The sequence below is a fragment of the Chionomys nivalis genome, chromosome 3 (genome assembly GCF_950005125.1).
Source record: "Chionomys nivalis chromosome 3, mChiNiv1.1, whole genome shotgun sequence".
Taxonomy (NCBI): Eukaryota; Metazoa; Chordata; class Mammalia; order Rodentia; family Cricetidae; genus Chionomys; species Chionomys nivalis.
This window is the reverse complement of record NC_080088.1, coordinates 92,676,290-92,704,280: the sequence shown is the minus strand read 5'-3', so window position 1 is coordinate 92,704,280 and position 27,991 is coordinate 92,676,290. Positions and strand designations below refer to the sequence as shown.

The 27,991-nt window shown below is 55.4% G+C and overlaps 1 protein-coding gene across 2 annotated transcripts; it reads right to left on the bottom strand.

Moving 5' to 3' along the window:
* Positions 1-13: 13 nt before the first annotated feature.
* Positions 14-27,991, bottom strand: Ttyh3 (tweety family member 3). Of its 2 annotated transcripts, XM_057764302.1 has the most exons (15): positions 27,671-27,991; positions 15,460-15,629; positions 15,092-15,203; positions 14,766-14,986; positions 14,383-14,478; positions 13,194-13,266; positions 12,866-12,941; positions 11,823-11,878; positions 11,076-11,168; positions 9,361-9,453; positions 9,032-9,168; positions 6,261-6,434; positions 5,603-5,678; positions 4,588-4,690; positions 14-3,130 (listed from the first exon to the last, which is right to left on the bottom strand). In XM_057764302.1, exons 1-14 carry the CDS (start codon positions 27,791-27,793, stop codon positions 4,610-4,612), a joined length of 1,581 nt encoding a protein of 526 aa, XP_057620285.1. In that variant the 5' UTR covers positions 27,794-27,991; the 3' UTR covers positions 14-3,130; positions 4,588-4,609. The 2 variants fall into 2 exon arrangements, with proteins under 2 accessions (XP_057620285.1, XP_057620286.1); XM_057764303.1 differs by lacking the exon at positions 4,588-4,690 and having other exon boundaries at positions 95-3,130.

Sequence of the window (27,991 nt, the reverse complement as noted above, 5' to 3'; positions counted from 1 at the left end):
GGTTAGATGGTGCCACTCTCTATGGCTCCCTCCCAGCCAGTAAGTCCTGGCTGTACTAAATGTGGTTGGTTCCCCACAGACCTCACTCAGGAGCCCTGTGTCCCTAGCCTGAGCTGCAGGCAGTCACCCTGTGTTACAGCCTATGGCTCTGGATCCTCTAAGGCAGTTCAGGAAAGTCAGACCCGTTTTTCTTAAAATTGTTTATTTTAAAACATGAAACCCAAGCTGAATAGAGATCACAGAAATTACATGGACAAGAACTTTAGTTATTTCCAAGAAAAATAAAGTTCCCCAAAGAAATAAAAATCGAACCCCAAACCCGGTTTTAAAAAAAACAAAAACACAGCAACAGTAACACACAGCCATGGTCCTACAGAGGCTGGGGGGTAACTTGGGGCTGGCTCAATTCAGATGACATTGTCCACTGGGGGCAGATGCAGGCAGGGGGACAGTAACTGGGAGGCAAATTTCACAAACTCATATAGATGAGGAAGGGCATGGCACACCATCATTATGATTCGAAACAAACAAGAGACCCTGGTCACCTTTAGCCCAGGAGCTAACCACCTTCTGGGCTGGGCAGAGCTGGGACCTGGGTAGGGCAGGCATTGGGACGGGGCCAGGAATTGCATAGTGAGAGAGGGGGGGTGGGTGGGCGGGCACTGAGGGGATGGTTTGGAGTTGTTCCAAGCCAAGATCTGCGACTTAAGCTCTATCTCACAGAAGTCAGTGTGTTTGTGGGGCATGGTGGCCATCAGTCCTATCAGCGTTGCTGTCCCAGCCAGATCCCTCCTGGCTTAGTTAGGGACCTGGGTCTGGTTTGGTGACTCAGCCTTCCTTGTTACCCACCAGAGCTGTAGGATCCCCTGGGGTAAAAGTGAGTGGGGACCAGTTCCAGGCAGCTGGCACTGGACTGTTCACCCCTGGAGGGGCTAGAGGGATTGAGGAGACAAGTGGCACCCCAAAAGTCAGAAAACAAAACAAAAACCACAGTGGCAGGAGCCATCTCCTCCATGGAGGTCAGGGTAGGAACCCCCTTGTTTCCTTTCTTCAGCCTCGGTGAGTGAAGAGTCACAGATAGGGGCACGCACGCACACGACGGTCAGGACTCCCAAGACAGCACAAGTTCACAGCCACATCCGGGCAGTGCCCGCCTCTCATGCTATATACATTCACCTTGTGGCCAGCTCACGGCCAGGGGGCAGCATTTGTGCTTCTGAGAGGCCCCAGGGCACACCCAGGCACCCACGCGGGGGTGCCCCATGCCTCCCTCAGAACCTGAGGCCAGGAACACACTTACAATGGGCAGACTGACCACAGCTGGGCCTCCCTGGCCCTCCATGGCCCTGTAGATTCCTGGCACCAGCCCAGTTGGGGCCAAAGGCAGGGTCCCCTCCACTGAGGTTTTCTCATGCTCAGGAGCTACAGACGGCCAGACTTGGACCCTAGGCCCAGCGAGTCCTCTGCCGACTCCTTTTGGTCCCAGACACCAGCACAATGAAAGGGGTTGTTGGAAGGAAGGGAATGCAGAGCTCTCCCCTCTGGGGAGAGCTGAAGCCTGGGGTTCTGGGATCTGTAGCTGCCAGGTTTGCTCCCGGAGGACCACAGGTCTGTAAACCACCTCCTGCCACGGGGCCCCAGCCTTGGTTACCTACATATGCTGCTTGCTCCAAGCCCTATAGCTGCCTACCCCACAGGCCAGAGCTCCCACTGGCTGGCTGGGCTAGGGTAGAGGCTCCAGGTCCTGATCTGAGAGCTGATCCGGCTCCTCACAGCAGGAAGCACAGCAAACATCACACAGTAAAGCCAAAAGCACCTTAGGGGAGCAGTGTTCCAGGGTGGGGACTGAGGTCAAACGGGCTTCAGTCCACAGTTCCTGGGACACGCTCCTCCTGGGGCAGCACCTGCCTGGGGAGGGGTCTCGAGGCCCTTGAGTTGCCTGTGGGTCTGGCCCCCTCCCTGGCAGCACCCCACAAAGAAATGACGACTCTAGCCCTAGCTCCAGGCTAGACTTAGGTCATGCTTGCTGGCTCAGGTCAGCCAGGAGTGCCCATGGCAGCTGAGAGTGAGGTTAGTGGTTAAACCCAACATGAGGCTGGGGGCGCATTCACAGCCATCTCAAGTCCAGCCCTCAAGGCTCCAGAGGGCGCTGCCGCTCGTCCTGGGCAAGAATGGAACTGAGAGGGAAGGGGAGTGGGCAGTGTCCTGCTTCTCCTACGCCCCAGACTGCCCTGGAGATGATAAATGCGGTCCGTGCAAAAACCAACGGATGAAGCTGCCACTCTTCGGGATGAATGGGAAGGAGGGTTTGGCACCAAGAAGGCGGCCAGCACTGAGGGGCCAGGGAGTGATCTGGGCTCTGTGTGGCACTGCTGTCTGGGGAGAGCTGTCTGGGCGCTGAGGGAGAGAACCATGGGAGTAGAAGGTGCAGGAAGAGCCCCACCCTGGAGGCAGCTCAGAAGTGACAGGAAGGGCCAAGTAAGTCGGGTGGGAAAAAGAAGGCAGGTGCTGGATGTCGCAAAGACGGGCGTGTGTGAAGGGGCCACTCAGTGACGAGCAGGTGGGCACCAGGCACAGGGGCTTCCACTGCCTACGAATGGAGAAACGATCCTCAGAGGGGTCAGGGGCCAGGGCAATGCCAGGAAAGGTTCGGTGTAGCTGGAGGGGAGGGAGCTCCCAGAGTGCAGGGGACAGCATGGAGGGTCACCTGCGGAAGGAACATGGGGGGTGGAAGCACCTGGCAGAGAGCAGGGCTCAGAGAGCCCAAGAGGACAGAGGGACAAAGGGAGATTGGAGGCAGGCGGGGTCGGGTTGCTGGTGGCAGTGTCTGTCCAGGTGAGTGCCCACAAGTCTCACTTCTCAGGCTGGCCCAGAGCTCATGCTGGGCACTTACATGCCTCCTGCAGGGTGGGGACAGTGGGGGCGGGGCTTCAGATGTGCCTAGGGCTGGTCTGGTGTAGCTTGCAGAGGGTCCGGCAGGGTAGAAGCAGCAGTGCTGGCATAGGAAGGGTGGGGCAATTGGCACGTGGGGGCAGATGGCTGGCCGGTTTGCGGTCTAGTGCCCGCTGCCGCTGGAGTCGGGGCGAGGCTGGCTCGTGGCGAGGTATTTGGCTCTCATGCTGGAGGTGTACTAGAGGAGAGAGGGAGGAGGAGCAGGGTCAGCGGGCTTCTGGGCAGGACTGAGCAGCCAGGAGCCTCATTCATGTGGGCCTTGGCAGGGTGAGCCACAGCCGACCCTTGGGGGGCAGAACACAGCAGTGCAGTGCGTGGTTGGCAGAATCCTACGGTAAGAGCTGCTGGCCCAGGGCCAGGACCAAGGACTGGGTACAGATTAGGGAAGGATGGAGGCTAGCCTCTATAACCCAGGCTGGGCCACAGAGGCAAGCTCCCTTTCCCAATTAAGTACATTCAGTCCCTTATTGTCACTAAGCCACTCCTAGAGCCCCAGTTAGATACTTGCTACTTCAAAGGCCCTAATTGCATCATACATGCCAAGAACCTGAAGGCCACACAGACCCCATCTCTACGCCACTGCTTTAGAGCTCTGCCCTGGGCCAAGACAAGGTCTCCCAGAGCAGGTCTGTATGAAGCTAGGCCACAGCCTACAGCTGGCGAGTCCACTGGAGTCAGGAGGCTTAAGCCTCCCCGCCCCCAGCCATTCAACCCCATTGCTCCCAGGAAAGGGGAGTGTCAGGCTAGAGTGACTCTGCACACCCCTCAGATGGGGACACTAACTCCTCCAGATGTGTGACTTGAGATGGAGGTGAACGGCTGGTTCTACATATTACAGTCTGCTCAACTTGGCCACCCTAACAGTAGCACAGGTATAAAGGTTTGGGTAGTGCATCTGTGTAGGGTGTACGTGTGTGTGTGTGTGTATGTGTGTGTGTGCACGCACACAGAGGATGTGCCAATGCCAGGCAGTGTGCAAAGGGTTTGCATGCCTGTATCAGGGACAAAGGTCACCACTGCTCAGAAGGCCGAGCAGGCTGACTCCCACCCACCCTAAAGAGCACAGGCTGGCTTCACAGTCCCCAGATGAGAGGGACAATGCTCCTGGGGACCTGAGTGCTTCCTTGAAACATTCTAGGTTAAGGTCGCGAGCAGCGACAGTGGAGCAGGGGTGGGAGCAGCAGGGGCCCCAGAGCCATGTCATTCCATGGACATGCAGCAGTGACAAGGGACAGGAGGTTGGGATGGGACGGAAGACGGTAGCCCAGAGACCTGGAGGAGCCCAAGCAGGCATTGGGACAGGGACAGAGGTTCATACCCACGTGAGCACACCTGTATACCTGTGTGCATGGGCCAGCATGCAGGACCACATACCCAGGGACCCAGCTCTGCATCCAAGGTCAGATGCACAGAGGGTCTGGGTAGAAGTGACAAGATGGGCTGGGCCACCTGCAGCTGATGACAGTAGAGTCAAGCCTGGAATGGGGGTTCACTGTGATAGCAGTGGGCTCAGGACCACTTCAGAGGCCTCTGGTCCCCCGAACAGTGGATGGGGAACAGTGGTGAGCAGAGGGTGCAAGGCATGGAGGTACAGGCGGGCAGCCGTGCGGGGTGGGGGGCTGGGCGGGTCAGTACCTGTCACTCTTTGAGGGTACAGCTACCACAGTGTTCGGGCGCTGTCCATGGGTTTAAATTGCCAGCCTGCATGGCTGCCAGAGTCCAGGGCAGCCAGGTAGCGCTAGGAGGGCCCAGGGTGGGAGGGATGCAGGAGAAAGAGAGAGAGAGGGGTGTCCTCAACGCCAGGCGTGGCCGGCCCCAAGTGGACCACAAGACCAGAGGGCAAGGGTGAGGGCAGTCGAGTGTGACACAGAGACCTGACAGTTCCTGGTCCAGGTCCTTGGCACCCTGGCCCAGCCCTGTGCTAGGGAACATTGTGGTGTTGTGGAAGACACTGCAGATGTTCCTAAAACAAGGCAGCCTTCAGCCTCTTAGAGCCTGTCCTCACAGCCCCGTCCTCAGGGGAGCCCCAGGGGCCCCCACATTTCCAACAGCACCCACTCTTTGACACCAAATCCACCCTGATTCTTTTGTCTATAGCTCACTCCTGGGGCTTGGAAGAGGCATCAGGTCTGGGTTAGAACAGGCTGGGGCTGAGACATGGGTGGATGCTTAGGGAGAAGAGAGGGAGAGACGGGGGAGGGAGGGAAGAGACAAATGGAAGAAAGGAAAGAGAAGGGAGGAGAGAGAGATGGAGGAAGGGATGGAGGGGTGGGTGGAGGACGGAAGGAGGGAAGAAACAGGGCTCTAATGATGGAGCTGCCTTGCCAAGGCTTTGGGAAGCCCAGGGGAAAGATGGGAAGAGAGTACTGGGGTCCTGCTGGCCACCTGCTTATCTCAAGAAAGAACCAAGGGCTGACTGCTAGGTAGCAGGACCCCAAGATTGCCCACGCTAACCCCCAGGCCCCTCAAGAGTGCCAAGAGCTGGAGGACCCACCCAGTCCGATTTGTTTAGGCCCTGGTATTACAGGCCCACAGCTTTCTCAAGAGCCCAGGCAGCCTGTGAGAGACAACACCAGGGTACCATGGCGACAGACTGTAGAGCCCTCAAGCCGGAGAATCTCCCCACCCACCCTCCTGCCCTGAGACTTACTGAGGGCGGTGGGGACTCGCGCCCAATGAGGGGGGTGTTCTCACAGCGGGGATTCTGGAAATTGGCATTCTGGCTCCTGAGTGGAAGGGGAGAGAGAGCATGTGAATGGTCATGGGCCATATGGTCCTTACTCTGGGGAAAATGGCCCATCTTTTTGTTGTTTTGTTTTAGATAGGGTCTCGTGTAGCCCAGGCTGGCCTCGAACTTGCTATGTAGCCAAGGATAACCTTGAATTCCCGATCTTCCTGCCCCTACCAACTGAGTGATGGGATTACAAGTGTGACCACCTCAGAGCCAGATAGGTCCTGTGCCTGGCCAGCTCTGCCCATGCTAACTTTGTATAGTGTCAAGCTCAGAACAGTCCTCCATGCACGCTGGCTTCCCCGGCAGTCAGAACCCATCTCCCACCAGGTTACCTGCCTACCACAAAGGCACACACCTTCCACCTGGCCCTGTGGCCACCTCAAGCCATTCCACCTGAAGCCCTGGCTACCCAGCCTTGGTGAGAATGCCCCCCACCCCTTTTCCTGCAGCTGTACAGGCCCTGCACCCCACCTCCCCATCCCCTCTTACAGCCCAATAGTCCACAGGCTCCCCAGTTGCGTAAGCACACCATCCCCGGCCCTACCTCTGCCTGTTCCCAGCCGTCACAACTCACATGTACTCAGTGACTGGCGCATTGCTGACGGTGTGGGCGGCGGCTGGGATGCTGGCCTCACTGCCGTAGCTGCTACCGCAGCTGTACAAACTGGGCATGTGCACTCGGTAAAGGCTGTCGTGTGCCTGCCGTGGCCCCGGAGCATTGTCCTCTTCTCCATCCTCATCTGGGCCTCTGCAGGGAGGGACAGTGGCACAGGCTCAGTGTGCTTACTCTGAGGTGCTGATTGTGGCAGGGCCGCGGGCTGCTCAATCTGTCCTCTGAGATGCATCGTTCCCTGAGTTATGGGGTCCTCTTTTGGCTTTGTGGGGCTTGTTCTCAACCTTGGGAGGCCTGAGGTAACCTGCCCTGCTCCCTTCTGGCTTCCCACCCTCTGCTCCGTTACTGGCTGTGGGACAGACTTCGGTTGTTCTGTAGCAGCCCTGTGCTCCTATTCCACATGGACTGCAAGGCGAGGCCACCGTGTGGGAAGCACTCAGAGGTGGGACAGTGTGAGCGTCTGGTGTGACCATGGCTGAGTCCGCAGGACCTCACGCATAGCTCTCACCTGGCCCTCGGTAAGTGTTCTTTAAAACAAGAATTATTAGCTGGGTGTGATGGCGCACACTCGAAAAACCAAAACTAAAAACCAAACCCCCCCCCAAAAAAAAAGGAGAGAGAGAGAATTATTTTTTATTTTTTTAGAGTCAAAGCTTTTCTGTATAACCCTGGTTGTCCTGAAACTCCCTTTGTAGACCAGGCTGGCCTTGAACTCACAGAAATTTGCCTACCTCTGCCTCCCAAATGCTGAGATTAAATTGTGCCACCACACCTAAGTTTTTCTTTTTAATTACTTATTTTGTGTGCATTGGTGTTTTGCCTGCATGTATGTCTGTGTGAGGGTGTCAGATCCTCTGGAATTGGAGTTACAGACAGTTGAGAGCCACCAAGTGGATGCTGATTGAACCAGGTCCTCTGGAAGAGCAGTCAGTGCTCTTAACCGCTGAGCCATCTCTCCAGCCCCTATTTTATTTTTAATTCTGTGTACTTGTATGAGAAGAGGGTTTGTGCACCTGAGTGCAGGTGCCTGTGGAGACCAGAAGAGGGCACTGGCTCCCTTGGAACTGGACTTCAAACAATTGTTAGCTGCCCAGCGTATGTGCTGGGAACTATACTTGGGTCCCATGGGAGAGCAGTGTGCACTCTTCACCCTGAGCCATCACTCGGGCTCCACAACATGTGACCTCTTAGAGCTCACTTTGACAACAGCAATGTGGTGACCTGTTCAGTCACACAGCAACCAAAAGTAGAGTCAGGACCTGAACAAGCATGAAGGTCCATGGCTCGTGGCTACTCTCCTCCAGTCTCCTCGTATGTTACCACTGCCATCAGCACTACCATCAACCACCGTCACTACTGCTAGAGCCACCAGCACATCCTCAGCACCATCACTATCGCCACCATCGTTACCTCTGTTGTCACCAGAATCACCACCGCCATCATCACCACCATTGCTACCATCACAACCACAGCTACCACAACTCACTGTCACTGTGACTTCTACCACTGCTCCCAACATCCCCATCACCAGAACTACATCACAACTGCAACCATCGCTAGAATCACGATTGTCACCATCATCACCGCTAATATCAGCCATCCCCGTCACCAGCACCATCAGTACCGCCACCATCCCCACCAAAATCACCATCACTGCCACCATTACAACCATCACCATCTTCATTATTACCACCGCCAGCACCAGGCTGTCATCAATACCACGACCGGTACCACTGTCATGAATGCCACCATTGCCACTGTCACTGCTGTGATCTTCGGAATCATTACCGCCATTATCGTAACCACCTTTATTATCATGAGCAGCAGGATCGCATCACCATGATTCTACCACCACCATTCCCAGCACCACCTCAAACATCACCGCCATTTTCATCGCCACCACAAACCACTCATCCTCATCATCCCCACCATCATCACACCCTCCCCGCCCCCTTTTTTTGTTTTGAGACAAGTCTCTCTTTATAGCCCTGGCAGTTCTGGAACTGATTCTCTCTGTAGACCAGGTTGGCCTCGAACTCACAGAGATCCACTTGCCTTTGCTTCCCAAGTGCTGGGACTAAAGGCGTGCGCCACTTCTCCCAGCCATCATCGCCTGCTTTATCACCACTATCTCCATCACACTTAGAGGGAAAGGGAGCAGAATAACAGCACAGGCACAGGGGACAAACCTGAGCCGACATACTTGCCATCTCAGCTGGACCACAATCAGCATCGTGGCCCCAGGAGAAGGAGCTGAAAGGGCTAGGAAGCCATGTCTCCTCAATCTAGTCCCAGGCTGAGGAGACCGAGACAGGAGCCGTGAGGACTCCTGGATCCAAAGATAAGGACACAACGGCCCCATCTGGATCCCCAGCAGGATATGGCCACCTGAACATCCTCCTACAGGAGCCAAGTCCTCACCACCCACAGCTGTGCACATCTGTCCCTGGGACCACAGAAGACACAGTCTGATGTAGTCTTCACGGAGTAGGGCATGAAGTGAACACAAGGGGGCAGGAGAGCCTGGTTCTGACCCGCCTGCACTGGACGGAATTTCGGCTGCAATCACTGCTCCAATCATTAGCACAGGCTCCTGGAACAGCAGGCAGCCCCCAACATGCCTCAGAGGCCTGGGAAGCAGTAAGAGCTGAGGAAGTGTATGTCTCTCACCGCTGGAGACAGGACAAAGTGTCCAGAAGGGCCAAATTCCAGGACTCCAGGGAAAGCCTCACCTCTTCTGTTGCCAGGTGTGCGGAACGCTGCAGACGATGGAGCTGAACATGAGGGCCGTGACGAAGGAGAAGAGGGCCAGGTAGATGAGGCCCTCAACACCATCGTAGCAGAAGCCTGTCAGTGCCTGCACATAGTCCTGAGCCGGAAGAATGGGACACGACGCCAAGGACAGGGAGAGAATTGGGGACAAGCGGTGAGATAAACTTGCTATGCACACTGGATGTTCCTTATACAAGGCAGTGTAGAGGGCCAGCCATCAACCCAGGGACCATAAATCTCTTTCTGGTGGCTCCCCTCTGCCCCGCCCCCGGATGCCCAGCGGCCTCACCAGGTGCAAGCTCCGGCAGTCCACCAGGGCAGTGAGGTGCTGGAGATTCACCTCCGTGCCGTTTAGCACCTCCTGGACTCGGAGCAAGGGATCCTGGGGTGGACACAACACTTGATGTCAGGATAACTGGGAAGACCCAAATGAGCCATGGAGCCCCCAGTCTCCTTCCATCTTACAACTAGCCACAGAGCCCATCCCCTGAATCCCGACTCCATGCCAGCCCCTGAGGGTCTTCAGAAAAAATGGCAAGCCTGGGTTCTGTGTCTTGGAAACACAGGGACCAGTGAACCCACAGATACCTGTCCAATGCAGTCACTGCTAAGATAGATTTAATTTAAATTAATTTTCTTGTCAAGAGTCTTGCTACATACTGTAAGATGGCCTCAAACTCACAATCCTCCTGCCTCAACCTCTTCAGGGCTGGGTTAGGGGTATGCGCTACCACACCTGGCTGGATATCCTTCAGAGTTGTGGGAGAACCTGACTCACTATGTGTCCCTGACTGGGCCTCGTTCTGCTCTTAAAACATATGTTAGGGGGCAGAAGGAATGGCTCAGCAGTTAAGAGCATCGGCTGCTCTTTCAGAAGACCCAGGTTGGAGTTTCAACGCCTACACAGTGGCTCACAACTGTCTGTGACTCCAGTTCCCAGGGATCTGATGTCCTTCTCTGACCTACACAAGTACCAGACACTCATGCAGGCAAAACACCCATTACATAAAATGGAATTAAAAATAAATTTTACAAAAGTCAGATTTTAGGTTGGTTGTGGTAGACAAGCTTGCAAACCCACCACCCCAGAAGTACATGCAGGCCGCCTCTTGAATGCTGGGACTAAAGGAAAGTGTCACCTCATCTGGCTGTGGAACATTATTAACGGATTGGAGCTTGTATCGGGAACACAGAACCTGGTATGACGGACTGAGTCCCCAAATTGTGGGCTAAAGGTCCAACCCAAATTCCTAGAAAGTCAGTTTGGAGAGAGATTTTTTTCTCATTTCCTTTTTGCAGTGCTGGGATGGAACCTAGGAATTCCTTGCATGTGCCTGCCAAGTTCTTGGTCACTAAGCCCTCCCTCCGGCTTACCTAGAGACCTGTGGGATCACTGCAGTTCAGGCAGGACTCTCACTCCCTACGGAGCAGAGGAGGAGTTTGAACTCCTGATCCTCCAGACTCTTACTTCCCTAGTACTGAAAGTCAGGTATATGTCACCACACCCAGCCAGGCCTTGCATTTTTGAGACAGGGTTTGGCCATGTAGCCCAGGTTAGCCTAGAATTCAAGATCTCGCCTCAGCCTCCTGGGTCCTATGATCACAGGCGTGTCACTACGCCAAGCTTGTATTACTTTTTAGTTATAAAGAACAAAAACATTTTATTTGGTGTGTGTGTGCATGTGTGTGTGTGTGCATGCGTGTGTGTGCACAAGCATGCCACAGTGAACAAACTGAGGTCAGAGGACAGCTTGTAGGAGTCACTTCCCTCGTCCACCATGTGGGTCTCAGGGATTGGACTCAGGTTGCCATGTTTGGTGGTAGAGACCCTTACATTCTGAGCCACCTCAGCCTCCCAGATATTTTATAAACCCATGAGCAATGCCCAGGAAAAGGGGGTGGAGGGTAAAGGAAGGAGGGTTAAAGGCTATGGGAACAGAAGGGGAACAATCAAGACCCTCAAGTTTCTGTTCGTCAGGGCCACCGCTGCCCACAGCCCCTCACCTTGGTGGCTGGGTGCTCCTTCGGGACACTCCTCAGCAGCTCGGCCACGACACCCTGCATTTCCACCAGAGCTTTGTGGCTTCCCGACAGCTTCTGCTCCACAGAGAAGTGTGGAATCCAGCAGCTGCCTGCTGCTCTCCCACACCAGTCCTCCCACCCCAGTGATCCCCAAGGCCCCACGTCAGCCAGTTATGCCTGACTCCACCCTGTAGGCTACAGGTCAGCCCTTCTCCCTGAAGGTGCCCACACAGGGGATGATACATACCCCTGAGGTGGTAACAAAACCCTCCGCCCACTCCAGAGAGCAAAGTAAAGCACCGTCAATGGAGGTGTGTCTTCAGGATGCAAAGGGTACTCTCACCCCACTGGGGGACAAGTAGTGGGTACAGGGTATGGCTAGTTGGAGCTGCCAAACTCTTCAAATGCCACCACTGAGACCTCTGAACAGGTGGCATTTTACAGAAGTGCTCCCAGGGCTCCTCCCATATCTGTCTACATTTGCCAGTCAGCTAGCCTGTCCCTGCTGAGGGAACCCCAAAGAACGAAAGGCACCTCAAGGATCCACATTAAATAGGTCACTACAAGGATGGGGCGAAAGATTAACATCCTCCAATGTGAGTTTGCACAGAGCCTAAGGGACCAGTAGCTTCGACTATGTGGGCTTAGAGGACAAGCTCATGGCCCTTTCCGCCTCTTCCCGCACCTGTGTCTCTGGCCTTGGCCACCCAGGACCAGTCTGGCTCTCACCTGTTGGAAGGGGTTGGTGGCACGGGGCGAGCAAGCCAAGTAGTATTGCAAGATGTCTGTGAAAAGAGGGAGGAGGTGCTGAGGACAGTCCTGTCTGTGTCTGCACGCAAGTACATGCATTCACATTGTCCTCAAGTGTGCCTGCCTGCGTCTGGGTGTCTACATGCACCAGTGCTTGCAAATGATGCATGTTTGTATCCCTGTGCGTGCGCATACTTGCATGTACATGAATTCAAAATGCTTGTGCTTGTGTGTGAGGCTGAGCAGTGACCTCCAGGGAGACTGTGGCTGAGCCAAGATCCTGTCCTCAGAGTGGGCCCCTGAAGGGTGCAGGACACTCAGGGGTGGGTTTTCCTGCTCTGAAGCAGTGACAGTGGGCAGAGTGGGGTCTCTATGCCAGCACCCACCCTCAGCCTTAGGTTCTATGTTTCATTTGGTTTCTAGGCGCGCAGGGGCTGTAAGACCAGGGACGGCTCCTCAGTTTCTTCCTGTATCCAGCGTACCAGGAAGTCCTGTTGGTCCCACCTTGAGGAGCATCCCTGCCCACTTCCACCTGCTCAAGCCTCCATTGCCTCCACTGTCTGGGGCCTGTGGCTCTCTGACAGCTTCCCCTTCCTTTGCCCTACATGTCAGTCAGCAGCCTTGGGAAGCTTTTGTTTGTATTTTTGTGTTTTTGAGACAGTTTCACCAGGTTGGCCAGCAACTCAAGCTCCTAGTACTCCAACCTGCCGAGTACGGGATTATCACGTGTCTTGGTACTCTCTCTCTTCCACCACAAGAAAGCCTATACTCCCAGCTGTGCCGCAGCCTCCTGGCTTCCCACTCTCTGTTCCCAATTAGTGGCCTCACGAACATGGCTGGGGCTTCCGCCTCAGGCATCCACCAGAGTTGCCGGCTCCCGAGCAGGTGTCTATCCCCCTGGCTGCCAACTTGGAAGCAGCCTGGAACACCAGCTTCCTGGCCTGTACCATGCCTGCCTAAGGTCAAAGACTTGTATGGGTAGGGACGCCTCAGTCCAGTCCCACACATGGCTACAGACTCACCCCCACTCAGCACTGAGTGCTCCTCCACCATCTTGGTCACAAAGGTGTCAGGGTCTACGCAGAAGTCGCTGGAGCCCTGAAATGGGTGAGGCATGAAAGGGCAGGTGACCAAGATGGACCTCAGAAGCAAGCCATGACCACCCAGAGTTCTCAGGGAGATTTTGTTCTTCACCCCCCCAGGGTCTCCCCTTAGTTCAGAGAGGCAGAGTGGGATATAAGGAGCATGGGTCTGTGTGAACCAGGGCAAGATGACAGGGGACAGAAGTATGGCTTTTTCCTCCCAACCAAAGCCCATTAGATGGGGATTCCTGGTCCCCCTGCCACTCACCACAGACACGGCCAGCTCCAAGCCCAGTGCACCCCAGCTGATGACCAGGGCCAAGACACCCAGCAAGCAGACCCTTGGGGCAAAGAAGGCCCGTCAGGCTGGGAATAGGGGGTAGGAGACATACCACACACACAGCTGCAGCACAAAATGCCAGGCCCCCAGGGCCTGAGCCTGGGCGGTCTGTCTGACCCACACAAGACAGTTGAGTCTTCCCGTGACCTGGTCTCAGTCACTCAAGGCCCAGGACCTGCACAAGGCTCCTCCCAGCAGGGATAGACTCGCCCTGTGAGTGCACGGCTGGGGACAAGTGACAGCAACCTAGGCTCGGGAAGGGGACCCTGTGGCACCCTAGGTCTCATACATCCTGTCTACATGAGCCTTGATCGCGTCAACCCCTCCGAGTATGCCAATGACGCCCATTCCTAGGCATGGCTGGCTCTTCCCTCCCTCAGGCCTGCTCCGGCCACACAGGGCTCCCTGCTCGTCCACACATCACCCAGCCGCAGGTCTGCCTATTAGCCTGCACACTTTCCCCAGGGTCCACGTATCGCTTGCTCTTGAGGGCCTCAGCCCCGCCATCCCCTCTCTTAGAGCGCCTTGGCTGCATCACACACACTGAAGAGGGCCCTGGTTCTGGCTCCGCTTCCCACTTCAGCACCACCATCTGACCCTCAGCCCCCGCAGGTTCATCTGTTCATCCTTGGAGGTACAGGGGCTGGAGGGTCATGGGGGCTCCACAGTGCCAGACCCACACAGTAACTGAAAGGCGGCTGCTCAGGTGGGACAGTGACATCACCCCGCAGCCACCCCATTGGCGAGTTGACATCTTTGTCTTTCAGAGGAGACGGGTTTGGCCTCGATAGGTCAGCTGCTCAAAGTGGCCGACACGGTAAGAAGCTGAGCTGGGCTGGGACCCAGTCAAGTTTGCCTGGTGTCCCCCACCAGAGTAGCTATACGTAAACCCTGTGGAAACTCTCCTGCGGAGGGGCGTAGCTAAAAACTATACACAGGCAAGTGGCTCATGGCACTGGTCACAGCAGTATGGCATCTCTGGAAGGAAGGCTGCCCTTAGCAGATGCTCATGGCCAGAGCCTCGTGGGTCTCACTGACAGAAGGAGACAGGGTTATGTTATCCCACACCATCACTCCATCCGTGGGCCCATAGGACCCATCTTCCCCTTTGACTCACCCAACCAAGATACCCTTGGAGCTACGGATGAGGCCCACCAGCACCAGGAGGCAGATGATGACATCAAGCAACAGCAGGCCCAGGTACCCCAGCCACCTGTGGACACACACAGGTGTGGGCCAGGCACGGATAATGGCTGAGCAAACAGCCCAGGACTTAGTCTTCTGGGTCAGGGTCTTGCCATTTAGCCCAGGCTAGCCTGGTGCTCCCAGCCCCTTTGCCTCGGCCACCACTGTGTCTGACTTGATGTCAGTTCTTGAAAAAGACGGCACCACCTCCCACAGGGATTCCTGCTATGGCTGGCAACCTCGGGCACTAGGTACAAAGTGGTCCCAGAGGGTGATGCTCTGCCCAGGGGGAAGGATCCACCCCACCTGGCTCACCTGTACCAGTCATAGAGGTCCACCTGTTCAGCCAGCACCTCCAGTGATACTCCGGGGTTCCTCCAAAAGGGGATGGCAGCAGTGTAGCCCAACAGTGTCCCCAGAAGGCTCTGCAGCCGCTGCACGGCCCGCAGTGGCTCCTGTCGCCCGGCCAGCTGCCGCTCCAGGGTCTGTAGGTTGGGCTCTGCTGTGCGGTTCAGGGCTGCAGCGGTATCCCACACCTGTGAGGGGAGCAATATGAACCGGAGCCAGGTGCGGAGCAGATCATCCCACATGCACACAGAAGGTTCTAGAGCAGACAGGACGCTCCCCAGCCAGTCACTCACGCGGTCCTGGACCCCTGCCACTGTGCGGTTGGCATGGCGGAGCGAGTAAGTGGCTCGATGAACACCATCGCTGGTCTCCCCGTTGCCATAGAATCCCACGGCGATGCCCGCACTGGGAGAGGTAGAGCCATCAGATGCAGGGCTTGCAGCCAAACCTTCCCACCGGCCCCCAGCTCCTTGCCCCTACCCCTCACCCTCTTCAACCTACCCTCTATCCTTTAGGCCCTGGATCCCACCTTTTTCTTCCGGTCCTGCCCAGACTTCCCCGCCCCATTCTCTAGCCTCCCTAACCACACCCCCAAACGACCCCGCCTCCAGCCCCTCCCTCCTGAACAGTCACAGGCTTGGGTCGGTCCTCTCCTGCTCACCTGCAGACCAACGTGGCGATGATGACGCACCAGGCTGTGCAGCAACAGTCGGCTTCCAGGTGTTCGTCTGTCTTCCGCCGCCGGCAGCATAACCAGAAGGAATAGAAGAGCAGGAAAAGAAGGTCGAGGGCCAAGCAGGCCAGGGCGGCCGCCCCCAGCAGCAGTAGCGCCTGTGTGTGTGTGGGTAGACAGAAAGGCGTTGGAGGGTGTGGGGCTAGGGCACAGTTCCCATGTCAGCCCTTCTTCCCAATGGCTCTGCATTTTTTTTTAAGTTTGCCTGACCACATGCTTTCTCCAGTAAAGAAACTTCGGAAGCCATGTGTTGGGTGGCACATTCCTGTGACCCCAGAATTTGGGAAGCTGAAGCAGGAGAATTGCTGTGAGGTGGCATCCAGCCCCAGCTATACAGTGAGTTCAAAGCTATGGAATACACGACAGAACTCTATTTCAAAAAAACAAAACAAAACAAAAAAGCCAGGCAGTAGTGACACATGATTTTAATTCCAGCCCTCTGGAGGCAGAGGCAGGGGGTTCAAGGCCAGCATGAACCTGTGAGTTCAAGGCCAGCCTGATCTACAGGGCGAGTTCCAGGGCAGGCTCCAAAGCTACACAGAAAAACCATGTCTTAAAAAAAGAACAACAACAACAACAAAAAGGTGGAGCTGCAGAGATGGCTCTCAGTGGCCAAGAGCACTGACTGCTCTTCCCAGGTAGCAGGGTTCCATACCCTGCACCCACAGGTCAGCTCACAGTTGTCTGAAACACTACTGAAAGGTGACCTGCTGCCCTCTCCTGGCCTCTGAGGGTATGAGGCACACCCGTGGTGCAAAATACCCATGCACATAAAACAAAAATACATAATTTAAAAACAGTAACAACAACAACAACAACAAAAAGCTGGGTCTGTGAGATGGCTCAACAGATAAAAGTGCCTGCTACCAAGGCAGACACCGTGAGTTCAACCCCAGGACTCTCACGGTGGAAGGAGAGAACGCCCCTGACTCTCTTTAGTAGTACTCTGGGGAATATGCCCCCTCCCTCATGTGTCAAGAGAAATAGAAAGGACAGGCTAGTAACCATGCATTCTCTTAGGAGCCACATGACAGGAAATGTGGTCTCAGCTCACTTCCTGTGCAGGGTACGGAAGCAGGGTGTTGTTCAGCGTCAGTTACTGGTCAATGGGGCAGCGGAAGGATGCTGAAGAGTTACTTTTTCTGCCGCTACTCAGACTGTCCCCAGGCTCCCTGATTCTGCGCTTCTCCTGGCCCCATCCCAACCTCTGCTCCTCCTCAGTCAGGGAGGGATTGCTGATGGCCCTGGGACAGGTGCACCATCCTTGGGGTCAATGCCTGAGGAGCTAGAGAGGCAGAACAACCCTTTGCCTGCACCCCCCCCCCCCCCCGCGCCTTGGGACCACAGGCTGCTCCATCAACAACCCTGGCACCCAGTGGGCCATTTCCCAGGAGACAGTTGCCAAGCAGCAAAAGGATGGCGTTCCCTGCCCTCCCAGAAGCCAGCTGGCTCCCACACCTGGAGGCAGGCCTCCGCACTTTCCATCTGGCCATGAAGGTGCTGCCTGCACGTCCAGTCAATGAGGGCCAAGAACTAGATTTCTGTAATCCAGAGCCATGACGCTACCCTGGAGGCTGATGGGCCACTGGAGAGGGGACCTCTGCTTGTAGCATAGTGCAGAAAAAACTCAGGGAAAGGCCAGCTCCACCTTGATGCTACAACCCATCCCCCACCCTGTCCCTCTACCTTGTACCCTGGAGCTACCCAGCAGTCTGAGTGCTGCGAGGCACCAGACACAGGCATCTTACTGTTTCTGCAGTGTACGGTATAGGCCCACCATCCCTGCACAGAGGGGAATAGGTGCAGTAGGGGTGCCAGAGCTACCCTGTGAGCCCTAGTGCTTACATCAGAAAGGCCTCCAAAGCCCAGGACGGCTGGCCCAGGAGTACACAGGGAGGTGGGGACAGGAGCATGCCAGTTTGCAGCAGGCAATGCAGACAGAGCCTAGGACACACCTATACAGGGCACAGGCCAGTCACAGCGTTCTCACATAGTGGCCATGAGTAATCACCAGCACACTTGAGCTACAATGTCCCCTGGCTTTCATCTGAATCTGTTGTCGCCTGTTACACCTAGGCCTGGGCCAAAGGTGCCAACCCACTGCAGGTTCCCTCGTCACAAGTCAGAGGCAAAGGGCTAAACAAGCCTGTGAGAGCAACTGACCACTCTCTCCCTGGGAGCCAAAGATACTTGCATTTCCATGAACAGGGCCAACCTAGGGCTTCCCATGTCAACTAGTCCCAATTTGGGCCATACATCTAGAATGTACATTTTCTCACTGGAGAGCAGTTAGGGATGGGTCCCAGACACATGGCAGGCACCAGGCTTTGGCTCTGTGGCCAGGGCGGGCCTGTGCACCCAGTATTACTTGGTTGATGCTAGGACCACATCCTCCCATTTGCTAGAAGAGAAAACAGGTTTATAAGTTCCAATCATGGCAGGATCTGGGGTGGGGGTGGCAATTCTTCTCACAAATGGCACTACTGTGTTGCAGAGGGCTGATGCTCACTTACAAAATGCCACAAGATGCCAGGGACATACAGGGACCCAGCTGGCAACAGCCCCTGTACAGGGAGGTGATCTTGGCACTAAGCTTACTGAAGGGAAGGAGACGGGCCATGAATAGCTGAACGCTGGCTTGTGAGATGGCTCAGCAGGCAGAGGCTCTTGCCATCAAGTCTGAAGACCCAAGTTCGATTCTCGAGAGCCACATGGTGGAAGGCGAGAACTAACTCCTACAAGCAAGTTGTTCTCTGACCTCCACATGTACACCATGGCATGTAACATGGGTGTACAAGACACACATGTACAACACATAAAGAAAAAAAGAAAAAGAAAAGAAAAAAGATGGGCAGGGAGTCAGGCCATCTGTAGTGAAGACCAGCCAGGGCCAATGTGTGAAACTGAGTCTGTGGAGTCCCCGGGGAAATACAGACTTGGGAATAAAGGCTTTGAGCTCCACCTTTGTGGGGAGCCCCTAGGAAAATCGACATGTCCTCAGACGGGTGTGGGGGGAAAGCCAGGGAAAGCACACACCCTCATCCACATTCAGGCCCTGTGTCCATACATCTGCTCACAGCTGCACCCACACACACCAGTGCCAACAGGTGTGGCTTCGTGAGCCCCAGGGCATTTATGCTCTTATGGGTGTGTACGGCTTTAATCCCAGCACTGGGGGGCAGAGCAGTCGGATCTCTGTGAGTCTGAGGCCAGCCTAGGCTATATAGTGAGTTCCAGTTAGGAGAGAGAGCCTTAAGAAACCCATCACCCAAAACTGGTACCCTGGGGCTCAAAGAAAGGGTGTCACCCCAAATCCCAAATCCCGTGAAGTAGTGACAATCACAGCAGGTGTCTAGCATTCTCAATTTCTTACTCTTAGGGCAGCCAAGGGTTCATACCCATCTGTCCATGTTCTCCCTGATTCCACCCTGGTCTGGCCTTCTCTAGGAAGCCCTTTCTGAACATGTTTCTACCTTTCGTGCCTTGGGTCTGCTTACATATTGTCAGTGGACGGCTGGAAGGTGTTGCCAAGCTCACGGATGGGGCAGGAACGACACTAACATCGCTACTGAAAGCTAAGGGGAGACTATCCAATCAACTCAGAGAATGTGTTCAACCATAGAGGGATAAATTGAGATCTCCATTCCCCGAATTCCAAGAGGCCGGGGGAACTTTCTGGCTCCATCTATTCCTCCCAGATGGGGCCAACTGTAATGAGTGCTGAGGCCAGGGGCAGCCAGTAGACTCTTTCCCAGCTCCAGGAATGGAAGGGATAACACCCTCCAATTTACACTGAGAAAAAGCATGTCAGCATAGACACCTTGAGGCCCTGTGGGACAGCCGGCTGAGACAGCATGGCCTCCTCCTAGTCTCTGAGGCCAGATCCCCAGGATATGCTTCTGTGGGGGCACCAGGCCAATGTATTCACTGGCAGAGCAGCCACCACTGCCCACAGGCCATTGAGGATGATAATGGGAAATGCCACTCAGCATCTAGGCTCTGACCACATGGAATTTTCCGGCTATGGTAAAAGTGATGTAGAGGCTCAGGCGGGTGAGGCAGGCACCCATCCCTGTCCTAAGCTCCTGGCCACAGTGTGGGCTGCAGGAACCAGTCTCTTGGTTAAGGTAGGTAGGGACAGCACCCTCCTTTCCAGCTCCCAGTGACCTCCTATTGTGACTGTCCCAGCTCCCCAGGATGTAAATACCTGTGAGCTCTCACACATGCAAAAGGCCAGAAGCATCTGGGTAGTCGTCTAGAGGGAGTGCACGGACCCAGTAACATCTACTTTTCTGGATAGAAATGGGCTACCAGGGTCCCATTTGCCTACTCGGAGTAGGGAAGAGTCACCACAGCGTTGCAACAGCTTTCTCCAAGGAGGGATAAGTCACCGAGTGGACCTAAGATAATCAGGATGTAGGCCTAGAGTGCATTCCTTCTGGGTCACCAGAGGGCTCCAAGGACCCCCAGCAGCACAGTTCAGTGGCCTTGGGAATCTTAAGTAGAAATAGGTCTCAGACTGCCATTGTGGGGTCACAGGCTTCTGGCTGGGCACCTAGGAAAGCCAGGGCTCAAAGATGGCTTTGTGATCTAGAGACCAGGACGGGATCAGGGAGCAAAAAGGAATTCAGGGCACAGGGTTGAAACATGCACAGTATGGGTAAGAGAAGGCAGGGAAGCAGGACACCCCCCCCTTCCTAGTACAGAAAGCTTCTAATGGGAACCCTCCATCTGCCAGAGGAAGAGACCACATATGGGGGAGGAGGGTTGTCCAGAAAGCTGGCTGGGTTAGGCTAAGACTCCACAGGCATCTTGGGCCAGAGTAAGGAAAGGGGAGGGCCCACCAGGCTGAGCCATGCCTCGGGATCACGAGGGACACGCAACTAGCTGAGCATGCATACGGCTGGCTCAGCATGTATAAGCCGCAGGCCTGGTTCCCCGAGTCTGAGGCTTGGGGGTCCCCAGATCACCGAGCAGGAATTTATCTGTGCCTCTAGACATCTAGTGCTGGCCAGGAAGCCCACTCTCACCCCTGCAGTGGGGATCTGGGGGTCCTGGATGGGCTGCCAGGGTGCTGAGCTGGCTGCATGACCACGGACGCCCCCACCCCCAACACACTGGGCTGAGGAACCAGTGATGCCGGCCAGAAATTAAAAACAGATTTTCCACCAGGCCAGGCTTGGGTTTCACAAATTCCATGACAGTGAGTTCGTGGCAGGGCCTAGACAGAGTGTAGCGGATGGCTGCGGGATAGCGGAAGCCAGGGTAAGGGGAGAGTGGGGGCCCAACTTACTACCACTGTCTCCCCACCCTGAGGTCTGAAGCCGAGACACCACAGCTGGGTAGTCGTACACTAGTGTCCCTTTGGCCTCATTCTGGAGGAATCTGCTCAGATAAGCTGACAGGCCCCTCCTCGACCCTCATCTCAGGGAACCCTCCAGGAAGTGGTTCCATCTCCATTTCTAGTAGGACAAGTGGCTCCCAGCCCTGCGACACAGCTACCATCAGAGCTTCTCAGTTCTGGCTGCAGCAGCCACCCAACCCAGACCAACATCAGAAACCAATAAGGGACATGTGCACCCCCAGTTTGACAGGACTATAGAAGGGACTTCAAGTCCAGTATGGTCTGGCCTCTATGGTCACATGTCCAATCCCTTGGTGACCACATGAGGTACTTACTTCCCATATCCCTGACCCCAAGGCCCTGACTACATAGCAAGGTCCCTTTTTTAAGCCTAGGCAGAACTGCCTGCGGGTGAGGGGTTGATGCAGAGCGGAACCACTACTGCTCCAAACCTGGGTCCACAGGGAGAAGCCAGGAGCCCTAATCCATGTGTCTAGTCCAAAGGCCTCTGCCTAAAGGGGACTACTAGGAGAAGGGCTAGAAAACAGCCGACAGCTGCAGGAAAGAACAATATAAGCCCTTCAGTGAGGCAGCTGCCGTCCAGGGGTCAGGGCAACAAAGTGCACAGCTCCCCAGAACATGATCGAGAGAGAGCTCCAAGAAGTGGCTAGATAAACTGGCATGGGCCCTGGTAGCAGGGTGCCACATCAGGTGAGACAGGGTCCCTGACGGAGAGGGGAGAGGAAGGGGAAAGGATGGCAGGTATGCCACTTGCAAGTCCAGCGGGAAGCCAGAGGGAGGTGGGCATCCTCGGAAAAAGCTCAGAATGGCCTTGGGGACGTCTGACCCCGACTTCTACTCAGGAGCCTTTGGGTTTGATTTCTGTGGTTGTTTGGAGACAGGGTCACATGTAGCCCAGGCTGGCCTCGAACTCCCTATGTAGGGGAGGGTGGTCTTGAATTCCTGACCCTTTGCCTTCACCTCCAAGGGCTGGGATTCCAGGTGTGCATCACTACCCTGGTTTCTGTGGTGCTGAACTTTGTACAGGCTGGGCAAACCTGCTACCAACTGAGCTACAGCCTCAGCACGATTTGCTGTTTTAATTTGATCATTCTATTTAAACTGACCATGTGTGGGGGAGGCATATATGCTACTATACACACACGGAAGTCAGAGGGTTCTTTTCTTCCCCTTCACATGGGGTCTGGGGACTGAGTTCAGGTCTTCAGGCTTGTGCAACAAGCGCTTTACCCCACTGAACCATCTCATTGGCCCATTTGCTTGATTTTGAGACAGGGTATGTAGCCACACTGGTCTCAAATTCATGGTAGTCCTGCCTCGGCCTTCCAAGTGCTAGGACTATAGGTTCAGACATGTGCCACCATACCTCAAGAGCAGAAGCCCTTCCTCCACTCTGAGACAGGGTTTTTGGGTGCCCTTGGCTGTCTTAGGACTCTGTAGACCAGGATGACCTCGAATTCACAGAGTTTTGCCTGCCTCTGTTTCCCAAGTGCTGAGATTAAAACCATATGCCACCACCTCCTGGCTAGCAGAAGCCTTCTTTTTTGTTTATTTGTTTGTTTTTTAAGAGTTTCTCCATGTAACAGATCTAGTTGCCCCAGAACTCACTTTGTAGACCAGACCGCCCTTGATCTCACAGAGATCCACCTGCCTCTGCCTCCCAAGTGCTTGGGGTTAAAGGCGTGCACTGCGCCACCGCTGCCCAGCTGCACAAACCTTAAAGACTCCCTTCTTCTTGGGACTTCTGCAGGGCCGAGGACTGCATGACCAGAGATTCATAGTCTCATGTCCCTGGGGCTGATCTTGTCATTCTGAGGCTCCTAATGCGGCAGTCATTGCATGGCTGAACACCAGGGCCCGATACAGTGGCATAGCATTTTCCAGGTCCTAGCAGTGAGGCCCTAGGATCCACCCCCAGTAGAGTGGATGTTATGGTCCAGAGTCAGTCTCAGCATCTCCTGGCTGTACTGATTCAGACTTGGTCCATGATTCTTCCCTGGGATTCAGTGTTGGTCATAATGCACAAACATGCACAGCCAGCTGGGCCTGGCAGGGACTTACCTGCCTTTCCCAGCCTAGGGCCCTTGCTCCTTGTACCATCATATCCCACCCAGGGGTTGCTCTGGAAGCCTCCATCTAGATCTAAACCGGGAAGGGGGAGGGAGGAGGGTGGTCATGGTAGAAGGGGTTTGTATTTGGCCTCCTCTCCTTGCAACTTCAAAATTCTGGCCAGCACCATTAAACGCTGGGGAAGCACCCAGAAGCACATGAGTGGCCATGTCTAAAGTATGCAGTATCTAAGTTCAGGCAGGCAACAAAGGCTGGGGGCATGGCTCAGCTGGGAGAACCCTTGCCTGGAAGGCACGAAGCCCTGGTTTCTATCTACTACACCACGCAGACCAGGGGTATGGATGCAGTGGAGACCAGATCATCCTTAACATGCTGGGTTCAAGGCCAGCCCTTATGTGAGCCGGCTCTGAGTTCAGATATCCAGAACCAATAGGAAGCTGAATGTGGTACTGTGCACTCCTGTGTATGGTGAGATGAGAGGCAAGGACAGGAGAATCCCCAGAAACTTGCTGGCCACCAAGAGACCCTACTTCAAACACGGTCCAAGGCAAGGGCTGGCATCTAAGGTTGTCCCTCTGATCGTCATATGCTCACCATGGTACATACATGCCTGCAATCACATACAGGAATGTACACACACAGTGAACATACACACATACATACCATATACATACATATCACACAGCACACATATACACGATTCAAAAACAAAGCAAACAATTAAAAAAAAGGAGACAAAGCTTGGGGTGTGGTTCAGTGGCAGACTACTTGCCTAGCGTGCAGGAGGCCCTGAGTCTGAGCTCGAGCACGCTGGGGGGGGGGGGGGTGAAAAGAAAGGAAGGAAGGAAAGGATGAACGAACGTGACATGGCAGTATGCAATACAACTCTGGTTTCAAGTGGCATCATACCAAAAATGCAAGTGCATGGACAGACTCCAGCTGGGTGGCTCCTTTGTCTTCACATGGCCACCCCCCATACACACCCGAGTGTCCCACAGACGTGCGCTGTCTGTATAAGCTGGAAACAGGCGATAAGGCTGCTTTTTCAGACAGAGCTCATTTCCTGAGTTGTCGGGAGGATGACAATGAACCCAGCCCTGCCCAGAGGACACAGCCAAGCTGCCAACCATGCCGCTGACCTTGTACATTGAGAGGCCCAACTCTTATGAACTGCCTGCAAGCACTGAGGGCAGATTCCCGGTCCTGAGGGACATTCAGCTGGAGCCTAGAAACTAGTCTGTGACACAGGATGGCCAGCACTCCTAGGCAGCATATTTCCCTGTGCCACGCAGGCAGATAGTATACCTGGTTTCTCTGCCTCATACCTTTGCCTACTAGGTTTCCACCCTTTAAGACCCTTTCGCAAACCTTAACTATACCACCTGGGTCCCTCCCTCCTAGTCGATGCTGCTATAGCTCAATCCCAGAGCCCTGCACATGCTAGGCAAGCACGCTACCACTGAGTGCATTCTCTACTCCCACCCGCTTTTCTAAGAGAAAATATCAACTCAATTGCTGGTTTTGAACTCATTCTGCAAGCCAGGCTAGCCTTGAACTTTCATCCTGGCGAGCAGCTGGGCTAACAGGTCTGTATCACTATGGCTGACTTCCCTTAAGTCTGATGGGAAATGGTCCCACATGCCGGCCAAACAGCAGGCCAAGTGCTACCAACTACATGAATGGCCAGAGCGCCGCTGGCCCACTGTATACCAGGCCTGGGCCGGAGTACAGTGAGCTGGAGAGAAGCTGGTGAGTTCCAAGCCTTGGCTGGCAGTTTCCATGGCAGGCTAGGTAATAACGGCTTCAGGGGGCCCTCCCAGACCACCAAGCCTTACAGCCAGCTCCTGCTCTTGATCCCATTCCTACTCATAACAGTTCTCCGTCAGCAAACAGTTCCTGGCCTGCCTCGAACTAAGACAGCAAAGACTGGAAGCAAAGAGTGTGAATTTGACCCTGTACCTGAGGCAGCAGGGTCATGCTGGGTCACGAGGGCTGATGGAGGACAAGAAAACAGCTATTTCCCCCCACACCAGAATGAGGTCAGCAGGCTGTACCGAGGTGTCAATAATCTACTCGGAGAGGGGCCTGATGCCCAAACTTAGGGACTGCAGGCCACCAGGACAGGCCCAAATGAAAATCAAGACTTCAGTCAGGCCGGGCGGTGGTGGCACACGCCTTTAATCCCAGCACTCGGGAGGCAGAGGCAGGCGGATCTCTGTGAGTTCGAGACCAGCCTGGTCTATAAGAGCTAGTTCCAGGACAGGCTCCAAAACCACAGAGAAACCCTGTCTCGAAAAAAACAAAAACAAAAACAAAAAAAAAAAAAAAACAAAGACTTCAGTCAGGACAAGATGGTTGTGGATCATGTCAGGTCCAAAGTCTCTGGGTCCCGTGCTGTCTGCCGCTAGGCCTTCAGTTCCTCCCTGCAGGAACCTACCCACACAGACTATCTAAATTCTAAGTACCCCAGTGAGGCAAGGGGGTAGAGGAGCTGGGGCATGCTGGGGATGGCCTCATCCCAGAAGAGAGCAGTCAGCAGCTCCTGGGGACAGTCTAGCGAAAAACCAGCATAGAACTAGACGAGACTGGAGGAGCCCCTTCTGTCACTTCAGACAGCTACACAGCCCCGTGTGAAAGAGGCGAGTACAGGCAGCTCCACACGGGGCTAGACTGGGAGTCTAATTGTGGGTTCCACCAAGTTCCAGACAGTGGGCCATGAATGGAGAAGAGAGCAAAGGACAGGCCTGGCATCCCCACGCTGGGAGACATAGAAGCTTCCTTCTCTAATGGGGCACAGTGCAGGTATGGGCAGGGTGGATAGTGGAGAGGGTACTCCAGATCAAGATGGGTGAGAGGTCACTAGACACAGTGGGACGGGACGGCCACCCCCACATGCGTGTGTATATACAACCCCACCCACAGAGTTTGCAACACCTCCCCAGGGAAGACGTGATGGAGCCTGTGAGAATCCACTGCCCCCCCCCCCACCCGCTCAGAAAGGGAACTCCTGCCTTCCTCCCGACAGGTGACCCTGGACAACCATCACATTCTGGGATGAAGGGATGAAGCTCTGAGAGGCTGAGCAATTGCCTAAAACACCTGCTGAAAGAGGGCAGGGGCCCCAAGCATATCCACAGCCCCACTTTAGGAGCGGAGGCGGCGGGGGATGGAGCCAGGCTGGGTTCCACACTGTGAATTATTCAGTGGCTAATTCTGCTCCTGGGAGAGGAGGCAGGAGGGAGAGTGAGTCAGAGGCCTCCCACAGCGGAGCCCAGAGCAGAGGAGCAAAAGCAGGCAGGACCAGGCTCACCCAGGGCCATAGGGCTGAGGACCCAAGGAGCTGAGGGCCTGGGCTTCAGATTCCTAAGGGCTGCAGGCACTGGACCCTCACCCTCTCCATCACAACTGTGCCAACAAAGCAACAGCAAGTTCAAGTCTGCAGCAGAAGCAGGTGGCAGCCCACTGACCACGGGAAATGCTACACAGGTTGCCCCAGGTGTCGGTGGACTATCAGAAATGACAATCAGGCAAACCCTAAGTAGGCAACTTTCTAAGAATAGCTCATACAGTTCTTCTAGGAAGGAGGGTGACAACACCGTCACACAGTAAGAGAAGCACATGTGTTTCCCCAACCCCTGCCCAGGGCTTGTCTTCCCCCAAAAATACCCAGGTGGGCTCAGATCTCCCTCCCCCTTGCTGCCTCTCCAGGCTCAAGCTTGGTCTAAGCCCTTGCTTCCATCCTCCTCTTAGGAATGCCGACAGCTGTTGGAGCTGGGCTCAGGATGGCATCGAGTGGGAGCAGGGGCAACCCTGTGCTCTCACCCTGAACTTCTCAATAGGATGAGGGTGGCTGCAGAGAGAGATGTGACACAGTCCCAGGAGCACGATTCCCAGGCTGTGTGGTCCAGGGACACCTCTGAGGTGCTGGGGGACCAGGTGGCTGACTACTCTGTTTCTAGAATCCGGAGCGGGAAGGAAAAGCCCACAGCATGGTCCCCCTGCTCTGAACTCAAATGACAGTGGTTCAGTAAGTGGGGGTGGTGCTGGGACTTGGCAAGATGCCAGGCTTAGGGCTTCGCAGGGAGAGGGCTGCCAAGTGCCCCATGGCCCCCAGCCCAGACTGAGGCCCACTTCACCCCCACTTAAAGCCAGGCCTCATTTCCCACCCTGGGTTGAAAGACTGCTGGCACCCTGGTTTCCCACAACCGCAGGACACCCTGTGTACATCCCACAGGCCGACCATGAAGCAAGGGGTCATTAGCAGCCACAGAGGGCTGGCCATGGCCCAGGTTACTCACCCACCAACAGCCTGGCACTGGGATTCCCTAGCTGGGGGAAGAGGTGAGGAATCCCCTTCTGCCTGAACCCAGGGTTCCAGCCTCGGCTAGCGGGGGCTCTCTGCTGGGGAGCAGCTGATCGCCCAAAGGATGGAGACGAGCCTGGCAGGAACCCATAGGATCCGAAGGGGTCCATGAGGGGAGGGAGGCGGCTCCACCAATCCAGATAGGAGGCCCTGGTGACACGGAGGGACTGAACACCTTCTAAAGGGGGGGGGGGGGGCTCGACGTTAACCCCTGGAGAGGACCAGAGGGGACCCCCTAGAAGGAAAGGGCCACGACCCCACATAGAGATGCGGAGGCTCCAATCCCTCGGGAGGGGCCAAGACCCAGGACTCCTGATCCCGCACCCAGGGGCGCGCGTCACCTGCTGGTAGTCCGCGTCCTCGGGCCGGAACTGGCTGCTGGTGGCCTCCCACCGCAGGTCGAAGTGCGGCAGCCGGTGCAGGAGGTTCACCCACCAGGGCGCCGCGTAGCTGACCCCGGCCATGGCGGGCGGCCGCGGGCGCTGCGCCGGGCTTCTCTCGCTGCCCGGTGCTCGGGGCTCAGGGACCCGCCGACGCCTGATCAGCTGCCCGCATTGTGCCCGCTATCGTGGGCCCTGGCCCGGCCCGGCTCGGCCCGGCTCGGCCCGGCTCGGCTCCGCTCGGCTCCTCTCGGTCACCCGCGCCCGCCGCCTCTTTGTTCG